This window comes from Sipha flava, unplaced genomic scaffold (genome assembly GCF_003268045.1).
Source record: "Sipha flava isolate LNK unplaced genomic scaffold, YSA_version1 117_pilon_pilon, whole genome shotgun sequence".
NCBI lineage: Eukaryota > Metazoa > Arthropoda > Insecta > Hemiptera > Aphididae > Sipha > Sipha flava.
In genome coordinates this window covers 869,237-889,435 of record NW_020271741.1, presented here as the reverse complement: position 1 = coordinate 889,435, position 20,199 = coordinate 869,237, and the positions used below count along the sequence as shown (strand labels likewise).

Genomic DNA, 20,199 nt, shown 5'->3' with positions numbered 1-20,199 from the left:
ACATGATAATTTTGGTAAAATTTGAATTTGATAAGTCAACCCCTTCACGTGCCTCAAAGGGGTTAAAGTTGTATGATAAGGGGGTGAATTATACATTTTCCCCTGTAATGTCTTAAATTCTAAATTTAGACCATACATGTATAAGACTATTTTTATAGTAATAAATATTTACTACAAAAAAGGTATCTTGTAAATTTTTTGTAAAATTAATACTTTTTCGTAAAATTAAGAAAAACCAGTCAAAGTCAATATTTTTGGAAAATGGTTCGTTTTTTAGTTATTTATCTGTATTTCCTTAGATTTTATAGCTACACAAAAATTGTAAATTAGCAATATTTTTCCACACAATATTATCCATCCAACACTTTTATATTTAAAAATATTTAAAATAATATTTAATATTATTTTGTGTAGACAAACTTAAAAATCACTTTCCGAGAGATGACTATAAAGAGTTTATACAGCTAGTTTTAATATTTTTAGGAGGAATACCTCCAAATGGTATACGATTTCGTCAGCCAGGTGCTTATCACTAGCTCGATGGATGTCAAAAGCTATATACTGTCTTAAAATTTTAATGTTTTGTGATCAATTTCAACAAAAGAAAAAAAGTCACTGGAAGATATATGTAGTTTTATACTTGAATGTTATATTCAAGTGTGGATTTCGGCTCCAGATATTATTACCGCTCCTATAAATGATATTATGTTTTTAAAAAAGTTATTGAATTATAACAATAATAAATTGGGAAAAGTTGCTTTAAAAAAATTCATAAATCACTTGTGGTATTTGAATGAAGAATGTGCTGTGTTTTCATTATTTGATGACCGAGTTGACTACAATACTAAACATCGAATGGCAAATAAAATTTTGCAAGGATACGAAGAAAATATAAACGAAGAAGAAAATGAAGGTTCAAATAAAAAAATTAACGTACAATTTGATGATGTATCAAATTTTGTTAATCAAGATCTTCCATTTGCCTTGCTTAATAATAAATCATGGAAATTATTTCAACGATTTAAAATATCTTTTAACTTTTTACGAGAAGATCCAAGCACATGGAAAGCCTTGGATGAGTATATACAAGCTAAAGAAATATTATCTGCACTAAAAGTCGTTAACGATACAGCTGAACGTGGGATAAAATTGATGGAGGAATATAATGAAAAATTCACTAAAAATGAAGATCAAAAACAATTTATTTTACAAGTATGAAATATTTATATAATCTTGTAATATTTTACCTTTATCAAATAATATAAATACATGTAACTTTTTTAGGTTGTTCAAGAATATCGCCAACAATATCCAGGGTTTAGCCGTGAGATTTTAAAGAAAACTTATGCCTATTAATAATACATCATTAATATTATTTTTTAATATTTAATGAATAAACTTAAAATTAAATTTGATTAATATATTGTGTAACATGAATACAATATTTAAAAAATTAACATATTTTAATAAATAAAAAGTTGTAAAAACCTATATTTTTAAGGTTTTTCTTGATTATTTACAAAAGGGTTAATGTAACAAAAAAAATGAAAACTTCTTATTTATAGATAATATTGAGTGGAATAATACTGCTAATTTACAATTTTTGTGTAGCTATAAAATTTAAGGAGATACAGATAAATAACTAAAAAACGAACCATTTTCCAAAAATATTGACTTTGACTGGTTTTTCTTAATTTTACGAAAACGTATTAATTTTACAAAAAATTTACAAGATACCTTTTTTGTAGTAAGTATTTATTACTATAAAAATAGTCCTATACATGTATGGTCTAAATTTAGAATTTAAGACATTACAGGTGAAAATGTATAATTCACCCCCTTATCATACAACTTTAACCCTTTTGAGGCACGTGAAGGGGTTGACTTATCAAATTCAAATTTTACCAAAATTATCTTGTCAATATACCAAACAAAATTTCGAGCCCATGAGTATAAATTTTTCAATTTTTTTTTTTAACCTCTATAACTAAGGACCACCCTAATATATATATATATATATTATAATTCATTAATTCATCTGATATTATTTTTAAACCATTCAAATATTGAAAATATAAAAATATTTAAAAATTAATGAGAGCATTAAATGTTTAATCCTTGTTAAATATACTTTTTGAGGAAAACAAATTAATTAAACAAAACCACAATAGCTTTCCATCGTCCACTTAATAGTTTATATAGTATTTATCAATGAATTATTTATATCCTTAAATATTTTTACTATGATATTTAGAGAAAAAGACTTATTTTTACCCATTAATAAAGGTCATCATTTCTACTTAAACAAAAAAGAAATATATGATGACGAAAAATTATTTCAACGTTATAGTATAAAATGATTAAACAAAAATCTTGATATCATACGTTTTAAGAAAATTTAATCTTTTTGCAAAACTAAGTCCACAGAAACTGTAAAACTTACTGGGTAAAAAATTTTCAAAAACAAATTCATTATAAAATACTAACCAGTTAAACCAATTAATTGTAACTGTATACATTTATGTTTTTATATCTAACGATTGAAATAACATACATAATGAATGAACAAGTCGTGATACACTAAAAGAAAAATTACCATTTACGTAATTTTTTTTTTTTTTTTGTTATTTATATATGTTATATTTCGAAGAAATACAAAAATATTTTACGTCTGAAAAACGAAATGAATATTTTAAGATTATTGTGTACGATCCTACGGTTTTTCGAAATGTATTTCTAAATTATTTTGTCGTTACATTTAACATTATTATTATAAAACACTAATTAAATAAAATCCAAAAATTAGAATACTGAATATGAAGTCAAATGTATTTGTGCGTCGATGATAAAAGTATTTTTTTTTTTATTTAATTTTATAAAATATACAAATGCACTATTTCTGTCGAATATAATTTCATTTTGAAAATATATACCACCGAGGACCGTTCAGAAAACGTTTTGCCATTCGGAAGTTATTATCTAAAGCGAGGATCTTTTACTTCTTGAATTTTACCAAGAAAGTTTTTTTGTATCATAAAAATTAACAATCCATAACGGCCGTTAGGGACCAAAGAGTGGTTTTCTGGTCGTTTATTATTATATTTTTTCCTTGTGGTTGTTGTGAAATATATATATAAAAATATATAAAAACCTTGTCCCAGTGGGTGGTTTGAGTTTATTTTGCCGTGGTGAATTTATAGCTCAAAAATAATTATCGCTCTACGTGGGTTTTCCAATTTCCCGGATGAAATCTTTTACAAAAACGAGATATTCTGGATTCCATCGACATATATTATACAACTCTACCCCTATCCCTCTCTACTACCAAACCACGATTTTTCCTCTTCTTCTCCTACGTGATAAGGCAAAAAAAAAATAATAAAAAAAAAACTTAAAAATGTTCAGCCTACTGATTTATCTCTATTATACCTCACCCCGTGCCATAGTAATAATACCCAAGGCCTTTATATTGTTCACGTCAGACACTTGAGATCGCATTATTATATTACATCGAAGATGAGAGGAAAATACTTATTTTCTGTTGACATAATCAACATTTTATGTACGACAGCAATAATTTTATATAGACATCAGGAAAATTGTTATTAATAATCCAAGTTCGTGTTCGATACAATATATGATGAACGATTTCGTAAACTCAACGTGCAATTCGACGAGCGTATTCTTCCAATCTAAAATATTATGGTAATTTTTAAATTGTTGGTGTTCAGAATTAGTAGCCGGTGTATATTAAAAACATAAAGACATTTTGTGGGTTAGACGATACCATGATATAGCCTCTAACCAACTAACAAGTTAATAATAAGTTAATGCTCCGGTTAAAATATTTTTTTTATTTTTTTTTTTTTATTCAACAGTGTAAAATATGCAAAGAAGAATGTAACACTGTTTTTACCTTATTCGTAAGAAGACATTATTTAAGATGTCAGATTATATAAAATATTTATTTTTTCCCACTGAGTATTTTCAATGATTGCATCACATATATTCAACTGAGAAATCCCTTTTCCTCGTTAAAAAAATCATTACGTCAAGTTAATTTGTAATATTAAACTTATAATTTCAATGAATGAAAATAAATAATTAAATATACTGATGGGTATGTTACAATGAAGTTCTGTTTTTATCATGATAGACATCTGTAAAATGATATACATGTTAACAGTTCAAGAATATGTATATATATAAACATTTATAAACTCATTTTCTGGGTTACTGTAACCATATTCAAAACTAGAACACCAAGTTAAAATTACGTCTATTGAAACCCAACACCAGTCATATAAAATGGTATACGTTTGCGTTTCAATATTCGTGATGTTTACTACCCGTTTTTTAACTATACAATAAATTAAAAACCTACAATAATTGTAGAATTCACATTCAATTCTATATTGCATTTTTCACCTTATCTTTTTTTTTTTTTAGACTTAGTAAAAATTAAAAAACTATCCATTTCCCATAGTACTTAAAGTATTACTGATATATTAATACGTTCATAGTGTTTTCGAATATAGTAATAAAGACACGTTGGACCAAAATACGGACAATTCTGAAGTATATTCGATTTCCAAATGGATTGATGAAAATGACGAACACTCAGTGCACATTAAAAGTGCTAAGTGCTAATTCTAATCCATTTGTAAATGTCGATTCTGATTGATTTCTCGTCTATTTGTAGTTTGTGGCAATTTCTTGACAACCAACAAAAGCATATTATATTGTATTCATCATCAAATTGATATTTTGCAGTGTTTGGATTTTTCAAGATTCAGATAACAGAAGTATCTTTTGCGGAATACATTAAAATATTTATAATTAGGGCTCAGATTTTAAAGCAAATGCTTCATTGTTTATATATGAAATAGACCTCTAATTTTTAAGCATAAATTCGTTTTACATCTTTCTGGTTCCAAATAAACCAATTTATTTTTGCTTTTTTTGCCTTTTTTTTGTGTAAATAACTGCTTTTTTTTACTTTTTTATTTTTTTTTCAGTTTATCCAACAGTGGAATTTTTATACGTATGTGTATGTTTATTATACTATAGTAATAAAAAAAAATTGATTTCATTAATAACAATTATAAAAACCCAGAATTTGGACTAAATGGTTATATTTGATTATTATTGTTTTCGGCTTAGTTGTTAAATTTACTAAACGTATAGATTATCGATCTGTAGACAGTTACATCAATGATAAAATGTATAAATAATATCTAAGATGCAGAAAATATGTTAAATTAAACTAATGGAGATATTGAAACAGCAATTTCGGATAAACTAAATCGCGTTCCCGAGAAAAACAAAAGCTGGAAACCACATAATGTAACCTACGAAAATATCCGATGATTATTATCTGAGTATTAGGTATTTCGATTTCTAGAAAAGGGATATGAACATTGTTTTATAATTATATTTTATTGTATATTTATTAACAGTTCTAAATATAGATTATTATTAATAGGTTTCTTATCCATTACGCTTTAGATTACTGCAATCGTTGAATACCGATACGAATTTATAATATACGAATAGAAGATACTGTTTGTATCGGAATTGAATGATTGTAGTAATCCAAGGCGTTATGTAGAAGCAATCTATTAATGATAATTTATATTTATAACTGTTAATAAATATTCAAAAAAATATATAACTAAAAATATGTTCATACCCATTGTCTAGAAATTGAAATATCTAATACTCAGATAATAATCATCGGATATTTACGTATGTTAACTACATTTTTTGAGCAATATCTTATACGATGTGACTATATTGGAATTTGTATAATGAAAAAATTGGAAAATTATAACAGTTTATGGATAAGAGGTGAAAATAAAAATGATATATTTACATGGTGGGATATTTTGTATTGTCATTACTAGATATAAAAAAGCTTGAAATTTCTTATTTCATAAATAAATAATAAAAATATACTACAACTTACGTCATTTAAATTTTTAATTCTAAAAACTTTTTCCTTTTCTGAAAAACACGTATAATCATTAATCGTTATTTATTATCTAGAATTGTTTATATGCTTAACTGATGCTCACAATATACTCGTATAATGATAATACATATATGTTATGGCCATTCTATTAGAACAAATAGACGTCAGCAATGTTCAAAAATCACGATAAAAGTCAATCAATCCAAATAAAGTGCAGTTAACTCCAGTCGAAGATGAACAGACGAGTCCCGTGTATATATTAGAACGGTTTACCAAGGAGGGGTATAACATAATATATGTCATATTTGGACTTCTAATTCGTAATGACTTATTGTGTGAGCCATCGAAATAACTTGATACGATTAAAAAACTGGACCCAGAATGCAGATTACTCTTATGGAAAGTTATTGTAGGTTTCAAAACTTACCATTCCAGTTTGGACGTTGAACGTTATGCTATTCCGCGTCATTGTGGCCTACCGAAGAAAACGGTTATTATAACAGATGTGATATGACCAGATGGTTTACTAGTCGGTACATGAAATTACTTATATACCGGAGGATTTAACAACATCGACATAGTCTTCAATAATCCTTCGAACAGTTCAAAACCTACATACACCGACTGCAGAAGGAATCAAGACATCGAATACCACATCAGGAGCCATCGGCGTAGCTGCCAAGACACTCGTTGACACGAGGTGGCAATTAATGATCAAGTTCATATTACTACAACGGGACACGGTTTTCCGATACTAAAGCTCGCGTACAGTTATCAGCGGTTTTACACACGAGTTTTGTATCGCTCCGGTCGATCTACTATCGCGACCGATAAGAAAAGGTTCTTTCTAGAACTAATCTCACATCTTCGTGTGTCTCCTTGGGTATTCACTGTGAGATTATTATCAACCTGAACACGACGGATTTAAGTAATAAACGAACGTGATTATACAGAAAAACAACCAAGTGTTTAATTATGTATTATTAACGATCACGGGACGTCGAAAATCGAGGGACCGTATCAATATTTTTAAATAATAAAAAAAAAAAAAACGATTATTTTGATATGCGCACAGACTACACAATTCAAATAATGGAGATAAAAATAATACAACATTGATATTTTAAGTAGGTCAAATCCTTAATGGACTGGTCCATAGTCAATCTCTCCATACTCTCTTTTATATTATTGGCACAAAATCATGTTACCCGGCTTCTACCCATAATGCAGACTAGTGTATTGGTCGTAGGTTCGCACCGACCACTGGGAAACTTCATGGAGCTTCTTGAGACAAGTTTTTACTACGATCGATTATTTTACATTTAACTTAATTTTACGATTCGAGTGTTCTGTGCGAGTATCGGAAAGTGTCCAGCATAAGTTCACTATAGCCTGTGTTTCTTTCACTTAATTTAAACCTCACTCTACCCATATAGTAGTTATGAGTGTCCGGCTCATCGACACCCGAGTATCTACTACGGAACAACTAAGTGTTGTTTTATTTAGTTTACAAAACTGTACAATTGCTCTGATCGGGTTTTGAATCTTTGTAATCTGGAAAGCCCTCCTTTCAGAAAAAAAGGATGGTAATCAATCCAAACTCACCGTCTAACTACTCAATTTCTATTTTTCCCTTTCCAACTTGTCCGTCATTTTTTTCTTTTTCTTTCATTTTGGAGGTAACTGGTGCATTTATCAAGACTCTTCAAAATTATAAGGAATCTTCAAGAGGCCAGTTTTTTCAACATTTATTAACTATTATCATCAGTTAAACTCCTAACTCCCCTCCCTACAGATCACTAATAAGAATTGTAAAAATTCTACTTTCAATGATATGTAGCCTAATTAAATGATCAAATAGTCAAAATCGAAAGTGAACACTAATTTTATTAGTTGTCTAGAATATATTATAAGCGAACAATCGATGGGGAAAACTAAACTCTACAATGATATCTCAAGTAATCGATAGGTCTTATTGTAAAACAAATGACATTTGTAATATGTAATTTAACGGAAAATAATATAACTGGAGCTTTGAGGGTGGTTATTTAACGTTCAACTCAGGTAAATTTCGGAAGGTGCGCTCGTTTCTTTTTTTATTTTACTTTATGTTTTCCTTTAAATTTACAAAAGTAAAATTATTAATGACCGAATACGATTGTAAATCTACGCTATACTCAGTTATGTAACTTTATTAGGGGTTATAACGTTACCAGGACCACATTAGTCTTACGTAATATAACACGCGGCTGGACCTCAATAACATCGCAGTTGTACCATCACACATTCGTGTGCTTTACGTACACCTGGTTTATACATCCAAGAAACTATAAATAATATAACGCTGTTATTACGATGCATTGCACGTAATACCATTGTATAATGATTTGTTCCAAAGAACTGGTCACGCAGTACATGCAATACCTTTAAAGAGCTCCCCAGTCGTATTAAATAATTCAGATGTAATTTCACGTAGCTGCAGCAAATACCAATGACGCATGAAGGCGGGAGCTGTCACGTGTAATACTAGTTATAATGTCACTGTAATAACTGTTATTAGAAATATCGACAGATTTTTAATGGCGAAAAAAGGGAAAAAAATTATAAACCCATACATACACAATACTGCGCTGAACTAAATATAAATTAAAATATCTAGTAGTTATTGAAATAACTGGACGCATTCAATAATTTACAACATATGTTTTACGTACGCGAAGTTTAAGTTTTTTGAAAAATAATAATCACAGCGAGTACGAAAGCTAATCAAAGTACTATTGTATAGAACACGTTTAAAATTTGGCGAATGATTATTGTGAAGAGCCGTGGGTTGTACGAACAATTATTCCAATGCCGCCGCAGCATTGAAATATAATAATAATTCCGGTATAATTATAATACCATAATTGCAATTCTAATAATAGGTATAATATGGTCTACATAAAAATGTAGAACTTAGTGGACATCACGCATTTCGTATAACAGAGCATATACTCAAAGATGATAATATCATTGATTATAATTTTTTTTATTATTATTAAAATTATTATTAGTGAAGCACATTATATAGATTTATACATTATTTTTTTATTAATACTGTTCACTTGATATTAAATTTTTTTTCCGGGCGTCAACGGTTCTTTAAAATTTAAAATACTTGATATAGTTTAGTAATGATATAATATATATATATAAACGATAGTTAAAACTCATACATTTTTTTAACACTCAAACTTATTTGATAGCAACATTTATTTTTATGGGATATTAAATTAAGTATTTTAAACCGCTACAAAATTACTTATTATTATTTAATGAGCGTGTTCAAATGTATATAAAACGTTATCGATATAGATACGTAATTTAAATATAATAGCAGTTGTTTAATGTGCGACGATCAAAAATAAATTTTTTTTTCGAATTACCATAATGTTTGCGAATATCGATTCAGCAGGTACAATGTGTTAGATATCAAGCGAAAAAAGGATATCTTTAAAATAATATCGAGTATGAACATTATTAAAGTACGTTTCGATGTGAATGAGAAATCTAAGACTATATGTATAATACACTTGGAAAAATAATAATTTTTCCATCATAAGATCTTCGGATATTTCCCAAGGATATGGTTTTACATTGGAAGGAATATGAATAAAGTAAAATAATGCAAACTATCAAGTTATTTAAGCAACTCAGGACATTAATAATAGTAAAAACGTAATTAAAAAATTCATATTTATCAAATATTATTTACGACAATTTTTTACCGCCTTTTTTTTTTTTTTTTAATCTAAATATACCGATGAATATTGATAACAACTTATTTTTCAAGCGTATCGATTAAATTTACACTGCTTAAAACTTATAACCGACCATTCATTTTATTATGACGCTTGCATAACATTTTATATTCGGTTTTTTTTCGACTTGACATTTATCAAATCGTGAGTGTGTGATCATGACGTGACGTGATGTCAACTTAAACGATAAATAACGATAGAAAACTAAAATGAATTGAAAAGTATAATTTTTCTTTTCCTGGTTAGATGGCGTCAGCGTTCTTTGAAATTGATCATTTATTATCTGATGCCATTGATGAATATTCTGATACCTATTCAAACGTATCTCGTTTTTAAAACAATTATTTCTAGTGATCACGTAAACACGAGTGCACTAACAGAATACAATAACGATAAATTGGTCAAGAATCCATTCGAGTAAGTGAAACTAATGTGGAATATTTCAATAGATTTGAATGTACTACAACCAATGAAGTTCCATCAAGTAGGCTTGGTAAGCTAGGGCCTACCAACTTTCTCGAATAATGTTCATGGATCAGGTTTTTCTCTTCTTTTAAAATTAAAGTTTCACAGTTTTAAATTATTATCATAAGTAAGAAACACATATCTGTTGTATAAAATAATATAATATAGTTACATTGGTTCTCGAATTATAGCTGATAGTAAAATAAGTTAATCTTGGGAGCCAGATATTTAGTTTAATTACAAATTAAGCGAAAAATGAATCATAAATCAAACAAATTAGTTTATTTATATTCGATATTAGAATGACTATAAAATTTAAGTAATATTTTTAACCTTTGTTAAATTAAACGAACTGAATGCTCAAATGTTGTGTGATGGCTTGACAATTTTTTTTTTTTTATTAAAACAACTTCTAAAACAAGTCAGTCAGTACTATGACAAAGTAACAGTATCGTCTAAAGCTTTTTCTAGTGTTGAAATGAAAATAAGGACAGCAGTGCACAATCCTTGTTCATATATTGATTGCCACGTTCACAGGTTAAACCTATTTTACATATTTCCTAGTTGAAATAGCAAAAAAATAATCACGAAGGTGGGAAAGGAAAGTTTAAATGAAATCAGAGCATATTAAAGAAGGAATGAAAAACTTATGTAAAAAATACCCTATAGATTTTCCACACAATTTTAAAGATGAGTTCAAACAATTTATCACGTTTACATTATTATCTCTGCCCATATATAATACTACTAATAACTCTATTGATAAATTTATAAATGTATATAAGATTATTTTAAACTTAAACGTTTCGGAATGCTTTCCAAATGTAGAAAAAACTTTAAGGTTATATTTTACACTCATGCGCACCAATTGTAGTGGAGAAAAATCGTTTTCAAGATTAAAATTAATAAAAAATGCATTAAGATCTAATTTAACACAAGAAAATCTAAACGATTTGGCTATTTTATCTATAGAAAGTGAAATTGTGAAAACTATAAACTACGAGACAATTATTGAAGATTTTTCATTTCAAAAAGTAAGAAAGATGCCAATAATATTAAATAAACAAAATTATAATAATGATATTTATTATATACATAGTAATTAATAATTAAATAATGTAATAATAAAGAAAATTAATATAAGAATTCAAAATTTTAAATGTAGATTCAAATGTATATTATAATTATTTTAATTTTATTTGTGATACCTAATAAATAATTGAAAATAAAATTAATTTTTTTAAGTGTATGAAAATTATGTGTAGGCCAATTATATGAATGTGCTTACGGCTCTAAAAACCATAATCCGACTCTGGTTATAGGTCTCGGGATAAATTACTCGGCAACTTAGCTGTTTGGTAATGTGTCTCAATGACTGAGGTTTTTTCCCGTGTGCAAGGTTGTCGTGCTTATCAAAAATGCTAAATTTACTCTAAGAGCATGTTGGTCACGAATCCAGGGCTCTCAACCGATGGAGGCTCCGGAATATATAATTTTTTTAAATATTTGCACTACCAATCTAAAATAAATATTTCACTGTCAGGATTAAATAATAAGTTATAATTTTAAAATATTCAACTCAAAATTGAAATGTTACAAATACGACGATTTCTTCTTTAGCGATAAATTTGATTGACAAAAATATAACGTAGTAAAATGAAGATTATTTATTATTTTATTATTGCAATAAAATAAAACAGTTGATATGTTTTTAAACAACAATTTAGGCCTAAAAATATCGTTTAGAATACCAAATGTTTGTTATGATTTGAGAATTATTAGTATTGTGAAATAATAATCGTTTTCTTGTTTATAAAAGGGCCATTAACTATGAGTGTTGTTGTAATGTACGAACAAAGGCAAATAAAAAAAAAAAAAAAAAAACTATGAGTGCCCAAGAGCCAAGGGGGATATGGGGATCAGATACACCCTAGGCCTTTTTTTAAATGTTATAAAATAATTTTCTTAGTGCGAGGGCGTTAGAAACGTAAAAAAAAATATATATTAAATAAAAATAATGATTTGTTTGCAAATGTCTTCCCCCCCATAAAACAATTATGTATAATATACGCCACTGGGTGATGTCCGTGAAAATGATGGTGGGAAAGGCAGACTTACATGATCTTTTTTAAATGCAATTCATCGGAAAAGCATACATATACAAGTAATATGAAGGGACGAAAACAATTAAGTTTATAGAATAATAGTTAAGAAAATTGAATTTAAGAGAGACCGAGTACTTCATTTATCGAGAAAATTATCTCCGATGCTAGCTGGCATGGATCTAGGAATAAAAAAAAAAAAATAATAGCTGGTAACAAGGAAGACTGGAGAGTGCATATCCGACTGCTAAATCAACCATAGGGTTGAATACAAGAAGAAGTCAAATTTTCCGTGCACATGTCCCCTCAAAAATTAACATTTAGCAGATTACTCGTAGGATTTTTATTAAAAATCCTGCAATTAGTCGCAAAGGATTTATTTTGACCATCTAAAATCGGTGATTTGATATTTAATAATAGCCTCAAAAGTACTTAAATTCGGAACTATCCAATATTTTCCCGGATGAGGGAGATGAAGTGTATGCGAATCGCACGTGACATTTTGTGTACTTGCATGTGTACTTGTGCGTACACATTACACATACCCTACTATTACTTTCGTGTTTTATATGAGTCATTTTAACGCCCTCGGCCACAACTTTAACACTGCTATTATCCTGTGAGTAGTAAGAAACCAATTTGTTCTGTTGCTGCTCAGCTGTTGGTGAGCAATATTTTGGTCTCTCTCTTTCCATTATCATTACTCGCAAACGCGAAACATGTCGTTACATGTGCAAGTATATATAAATATAAATGTGTGTGTGTGTGTGTGTGTGTGTGTGTGTGTGTGTGTGTGTGTGTGTGTGTGTGTGTGTGTGTGTATGTGTGGGTATGCTTCGTGGAGAAGAAACGAGATAGGACTTTTGCGTGCGTTTTCGAAAAGGGATAAGGGTCATAAACGTGTAGCAAACTCGGAAATGAAATTCCGAAGCAGTAAAACTTTTCCGAATCGATTGTCAACCTCGACCATTACAACACTTTCTATAATCCATTATAATACATATGGCGAACCTCTCGACCGACCACTTTTACCGTCTATCACACAAGCACATTCACTAGGAAACGACCGTCTCGTGATTTTGAAGTTGAAATGTGCGTATCATGCACACGTATTGTCCAGTAGTGATGTGCTCGGGTCCGTGACTATTATTACACATTATCTAAAATCCAAGAGACGTAAGAGAGCGATTCGTTTTCCATTAATCGTTTAACGAATAAAATCACGAAAATATTTTAAAGCTAGATCAAACATAATTCACAACGATTTTTGAATAGGTTGTGTCTGCATTTCACTGTTTTAAGGTTTCCCACAGTTGGATTTTTCTTACCCTTCCTTCCTCAAACTATATTTATCTGATTATTCCTCTGGAAACGTACATTTTTTGTACACGTTGTTTTTTTTTTAATTAATTAAGTGTCAATAAAAATGAGATGAATTAATTCATTAGAACGAAAAATTAATTAAGAACCTATTTGTATACGTAAAAATAGAAATACGTAAAAAAGTCTTCTTTTCTGCAACGTGAACTTTCATCCTTTTTTTTATACTCTCAAACATTTTTGAATCGATTAAGAATTGATCGATTCATGTAATACATCATAAGTGTCTATGTTAAGCTTCCGTTGTAAAAATTCTTGTTCCCAAGTAATGCATAAAGGTGTAATTGATCCAGCCGATAAATTTGATACATGCCACAATGTAACGTATAATATTTCAATAGACACTTACAAAGTTCTAAATATAAAAACTAAATAATAATAGTTCAGCACTGGCCATCACCACACATTTACACACACATACACGTATTTATAGATAATCCTGTTAAACGTTTTGTATTATAATATTTGTAGTGTAAACAGATGTTTCACGTCCATGTATTGTCTTTTAGTGTGTGTGAATTTTATTTTTGTCTTCTCGTATTAACCACCGTACGTTCACGTTGAATTTATTTACTGCTATTGTTTTTTGTTGCTCTGATAGTAACAGTGTTGGGAAAATATAATGCAAAATTTGTCTAGATAAAGATGAAAGATAATATGTCCCAATTCATCTAGATAAAGATAATAAATAAAAAAAATTAAAATATCTAGAATAAGATAAATGATAATTTCATTTTTATCTAGATAAAAAATAGATATTTTCAAAAATTTTTATTTTTTGTCAATATTTCATATTTGTAATAATATCTATGAAGACTCAATTATAATCATGATTATCAATAGGTACCTAGGTGTTTAAAGTTAATTGTAGTAATATTGTGTACCATTAAGCAGTATTTATATAGGTATAATGTACAGTATTTAATAATAGTTAATCACTAAAATGTTACAAAAAAAAAAAAAAAAAACCAATGAAAATTGTTCTGGATGAAAACAGAATACATAAGAAATTATTTTAAGTTAACAATATTGTTTTCCATATAATCTTAATTTGATGATTTTCATTCTTCTATAAGTAATTACGACTTTACGGGTTCCAATAGTGAAGTATTGACTATTCAGCGTATGAGTTTACTAAAATCAAATACCTACTATATTTGGAACTTCCATGGAAAAATAAGAAATTAAGTTTAAAAATACCAAATATATTTTCCTGACATGGAAATACAAACAAAATGTCATACCAAGAAATAATAATTACTTGTTAATTACACGAATTATGATTATAAGTACAAAATCTATATATATAAAAGAAAGTCGGATTATTTACAGAATTTATAATTCAAGAACGTCTGGACCGATTTTTATGATCTCCGCAATCTTTGCAAGAATACAGACAATTATCTAGATAAGTAACATTTTTATCTTAGATAAGTAATTAGATAACTTAGCGTTATTTATCTAGATAAGATAAAATATGACAAAAAAATCTATCTAGATAAGTCCCAACACTGAATAGCAAGTGATATTTTTTATTTGGTTTGTGGGCACAAATCGACAAATCATAATTTTTATTATTTATTAATTTTATTAATTTTTATTAATTTATTATTTTATTTTTATGTGTGTGCGCTAAACGCCACATTATCAATTTTTTATATATTATTACGCATGCGCGATCCTCTGCGTTATTAATATTATTATTGTTTTGTAGGTGTGAATCGCCATATTTATTATAATAGTTTAAACTATATCTGTTGGCCACTCTGAGGGATCTTTTGCTAAAAATAAAGCTGCTTTGTCTTGACCGTCATTGAGCAATAAATCAAACAGAACCATTATGCGTTGTGTGATAAAAGACTGGGGGTGGATTCTGGTGGATTCTGATTATTCAAAGTTTTACCGTCAAGTCTTTTTAGTAGTTTTTCTTTTGGTGGTCGTTGAAGACTTTTGACCATTTCTTTTTTAGACTCAACACTGACACGAGAATCAAAAAAAGAAAGCCCAACTAAAAATTCGAAAAAATACCAGAGGTGGCGATGAAATGCTTTTGAGGCAGCGGTACCGATCTTTTGATTAGGATAATTTTTTATCTGATGAATGAGATAAGCATCGTTCAGAGGGGCTCTTTCAGTTATTGGAGCTTCGTTCCAATAACGACAATATACGAGACTTAAAAATAAGCTTATTTCAGTGACGCCCTTTTTCTCTGGTGTAGTAAGAATAAACTGGTCCTGGAACATATAAATTTTTAAGCAATAAATTGCATTCGCTATCCATCGAGCTTGATGCAAGCCTTCTGGTGCACGAAATCGAACTTCAGTTTTTTCTGGTTTTCCGAGAAAGATCTGATAAAGTTTAAGCAATTCGAAGTTATCATCTCTAGGCTGTCGAGTTTTAATAGCATCAATGTAGTACTTTTGTATATCTTGGCGAAGTTTAAGAAGGTTTTCAGTATTAAAAAGTTGTCTTGACCTATTATAAAATTGTTTTGATCTATTTCCAGCCATTTTTTTTCTTAAAACGTTTAAAAAGATTCATATCTGGCCTCTCACTTGGTCTAAACACTTCCTTAAAAACACTGGAGAGCATGACTTCAAAAACATGGTGTCGGCAAGCAATGAAAACAAGCTCTTTATCCGGAGCTAGTGAATTTTCAATTAAAGAGCATACACTTAAACTCAATCCCGTATTTGATGATGTATCAAAGCAAAGTCAATGTACTTGGGCTTTTAACTCCCACTCATCAAGAACTGTCAAACAGGCGTCGGCTTGTTCTTTGACTGTTTCTTTTATAATTTCTGGAACTGCCAGAAGTTTTTCTAAACCACCACCACTGACAAGCACAGCCACTTGATCCTCTTTTTGCACTCCATCAACAATGTTACGTAGCAATTTACTATCCCAATGCAAAATAAGAGGATATTGAGAAGAAAAAGAAGCTTTGTCTGTTTCTACAACAGTTTGACGAATCTGATATCGATTGCAGCGTTGTGCTACGTGATAAAGAAATATCTGATACTGGTGTTCCTAAAGTTTGAGCTACAGCCTCAACGATAAACATTAAATTTTGATCAGACATGTTCACATGGTCAAGAGATGCCACAATATCCTCAGTAAAGACTTTTATTATCTTTCTAGCCTTTTTCATGTTAGTTGAAGTAGAAGGAACTTGAAATCCATCGTTCAAAGATAATTTTTTATTGGAATCCATTATTTCAGAATGATATGCTAATTCTTGGTTCACCTCTTTCTGATCGCGTACACGTAGTCGGCTAGTCCCAGCTTCTGTTTCTCTATTACGTTTTCGAATTTCCTTGTCATTAAGGCACTTGTCTATACCTGCCATACTGCAGCTCATTGTGTCTTCTCACTGCATTACGAGAAATATTTTGTCGTCTTCATTTTTCATGATATTTAATGCATCTTTAACACCTATGTGAAAAATATCAACAAAATTTCCATTAAATACCTCTTCTTTCATACGACAGCTTTCAAGACTGTTATTTCTGTTCTTTTTTAAAAAATGAATTTATCCACAAGTTTACTAAGTGTTCTTTCAACTGAATCAATTCTTCGAGTAGGAATCCTTGCTCTTTTCCAAATCTTCAAAACGGATTCTACTGTAGTCCTGTTACTTTTCTTTATAGTTTGTAATTTTTCTATATGGTGAAAGTGAAACTATTTTAACACATCCTCCTTTGATGGAAGTCTTGAGTATGATAATGTTTCTGTTGATTTTCCAATTAACCACACTCTAGCTAATGTTCTTGTAATTTTTAATGTACTAGTGGAAGCCATTATATTTTATCTAAAAAAAACCTAATAATATACTCGCAATACTCGCATTGTTTTAAACCTACTGAAGTATTATGTTGTATGTATGGGTTTGGTATGAATCGTTGACAATCAAAATATCGACAAGAAAAAATTTAAATATTAATATAAAACGTAAATAGAAACATCATCAAGTACGTAATATGTAGACAGGTCAGAATGTTGACAAATATAAATTAATATTATCATTGATAATTTCAAAATAATATAACTATAATTCATAGTATTATAATAGTTATCATCACGCATATTTTGACCATCAACGTTTAAATCATCTCCCGTATTTATATTTTAAATATAATTTTCTACATAATATGATATAAAAAATATTAATAATTTTTACACTATTCGTATGTACTCTAGAAAAATAAATAAATAATATACTTCATAAATAAATTATAATATGTAGTGTATTGTATTGTAGGCACTACTAATATACTCATTTAATTCTGATGAGCGACGTTGAGTCAACAGTAGTTCAAAATAAATAAAATCTAAAGATATAAACGCGTGTCACATACATTCACTATTTATACGACAGCTAATAATGCAAATTAGTAAAGTACAATACATTTTGGTTAAAATGACAATATTTTATAGTAATATTTAATATTAATATTGTTATACTCATACTACACACTCGTAATCGCTCGGTGATGTACAACACGCCAATCGTTGACAGTGCACCCGCCCCAAACAATAATATTTATGATTTCTAGGGATAGGGACTTCGCGCCCTTAAAAACCTTAAAATATGTATACATTTATGCGATAATGAATCAATAAACATACTGTTAAAATATGCATTTAAAAAAAGTTATATTTGTAATAATTAATTAAATAAAAAAAAATAATTAGTAATAAATAATAATTATATTTGTAGATATGATAGATATGATGATCTGAGATAATTGTTTTCTTTTTTTCAAATATGTTATCATCTTATATTGAGTTTTTATCTAAAACAACATATTTAAAATTGTTTTAAAATAAATTGAATTGAAAACATTTTTTATATTTTTAATATAGTACTAATTACCTTGAGCATTACATTGGACTATAAGATATTTTCTTAAGTTGGAAATTTAAATGACCGCCTTTTATCAGCCAAAATATTTTTATATTTAGAAAAAGAACGTTCCACGTAAACGGAACTTATTGGTGCAAACTTAAAAAAAACATTAGGTAACTACTACTAATATCTGCAGGCAATCTGTATATAGATTTATTTTTCCATTTAAAATTTTTAATATTTTTTGTAGTTGATAAATCCAAAATACATCCAACCTCTTTCTCTAAAACTTTTTTAATTTGGTCATCAATTGCCTTAGCTTGTGTAGATCCTTCAATTTTTGTAGAATGTATATGTTCTTTTATAGTTTTAATTATTTTAATGGATTCAGTGAGTACCACACCTTTGATTTCAAGTCGAGTGATAAATGAAAAAAAAAATCCATAATTTTTTTTATAAAATTAAAAAACTTACTTCTTCATATAAATAATTGTCAAATATTCACTTATGAATGAAAAACGGTCAAATATGTAAAATATGTATACATAAATTTTAAATATAAATTTGTATTGCTATGAAATAAATTTCTATATTACTTACCTACATTTTTGATGATTATTTAAAAACATACAAACTCCTAGAAGTCCCGAGTCCTAGTGTAAATATAAATAATTTTAGTGTAACATTAGTAATCAAGTAAAATAAGTTGATTGCATTTTTCCATGTGTTGAATATTTCTACAATTTTACAAATATATATATATATATATATATATATATATATACATATATCACATTTAATTTCTATCAAACGAATTTCATTTTAGATGCCTATTGTTTGTATTATTTTTAAATAAAGATTTGATAAATTACGTATGCACTCCAACATAATCATAGGCAAAATTGTTTTTTCGCGAATCTCAATACTGTGACAAAAAATTTCATACGATCAAAAAATTAAATCGGAGTTTTTATTTTTTTATAGTTTGATTCGGTACACTGTTCTTGCTCAGGGGAAAGTGTTGGCACATACCGAAGAATTTGATATGCTCGTAGTTGTGAGTTTACGGAAAATATGGTGGTCGTGGTCTGATAGGATTCTGTGATGAATTATATCGGACATACTTGAATCGGTAAAGACTATATCGTCTTTGATTACCAAACGCAGATAATGGTGGTTGGTAATTTTCCGATTATTCTGTGAATTAAAATATTTATTATACTCAGCTAGTACATACATATAACGGTGTGTGTGATAAAATGATATCGTGTTGCGAATTTCAAAGGTATCATAACGAAACCGGACGAGAGATTTTAAAACGGAATGCTGATGCGGATATTCTCGGTTGCCAATAACGTGCGTAATTTCCGGTTGGCGCACGTGCTAAAAGGGAAGCGGGATACGTGTAAACGTCTGAATAAGGGATCGTATGCAGAGTTAACATTAAAATGCTTTTCTCCGTACCTTTCTCTCTCTCTCATCCAGCACCAACTACGACGCTGTGTTAATAGCAACAATAACAATAATAAAACGAGCAAACAAAACGTTTTAAATGTCTAAAGAAAGTAACCCGTTTGCCACGCTTCTCCACCGCCATTATAATCGGTTAATGGTGGTGGCGAGGCTGAT

The 20,199-nt window shown here is 28.8% G+C and overlaps 1 protein-coding gene across 1 annotated transcript; it reads left to right on the top strand.

Annotated features, from left to right (window-relative positions):
• Positions 1-783: 783 nt before the first annotated feature.
• LOC112693503 lies at positions 784-1,396 on the top strand. Its single transcript, XM_025568615.1, has 2 exons — positions 784-1,212; positions 1,285-1,396. Exons 1-2 carry the CDS (start codon positions 856-858, stop codon positions 1,354-1,356), a joined length of 429 nt encoding a protein of 142 aa, XP_025424400.1. The 5' UTR covers positions 784-855; the 3' UTR covers positions 1,357-1,396.
• The last annotated feature ends 18,803 nt before the right edge of the window (positions 1,397-20,199 follow it).

Bases quoted from the DNA above. Each gene is read 5' to 3' on its own strand.
- LOC112693503 (XM_025568615.1), top strand. From the start codon at position 856: ATGGCAAATAAAATTTTGCAAGGATACGAAGAAAATATAAACGAAGAA. The intron at 1,213-1,284 runs GTATGAAATATT...TAACTTTTTTAG, and splicing joins AAAAACAATTTATTTTACAA to GTTGTTCAAGAATATCGCCA.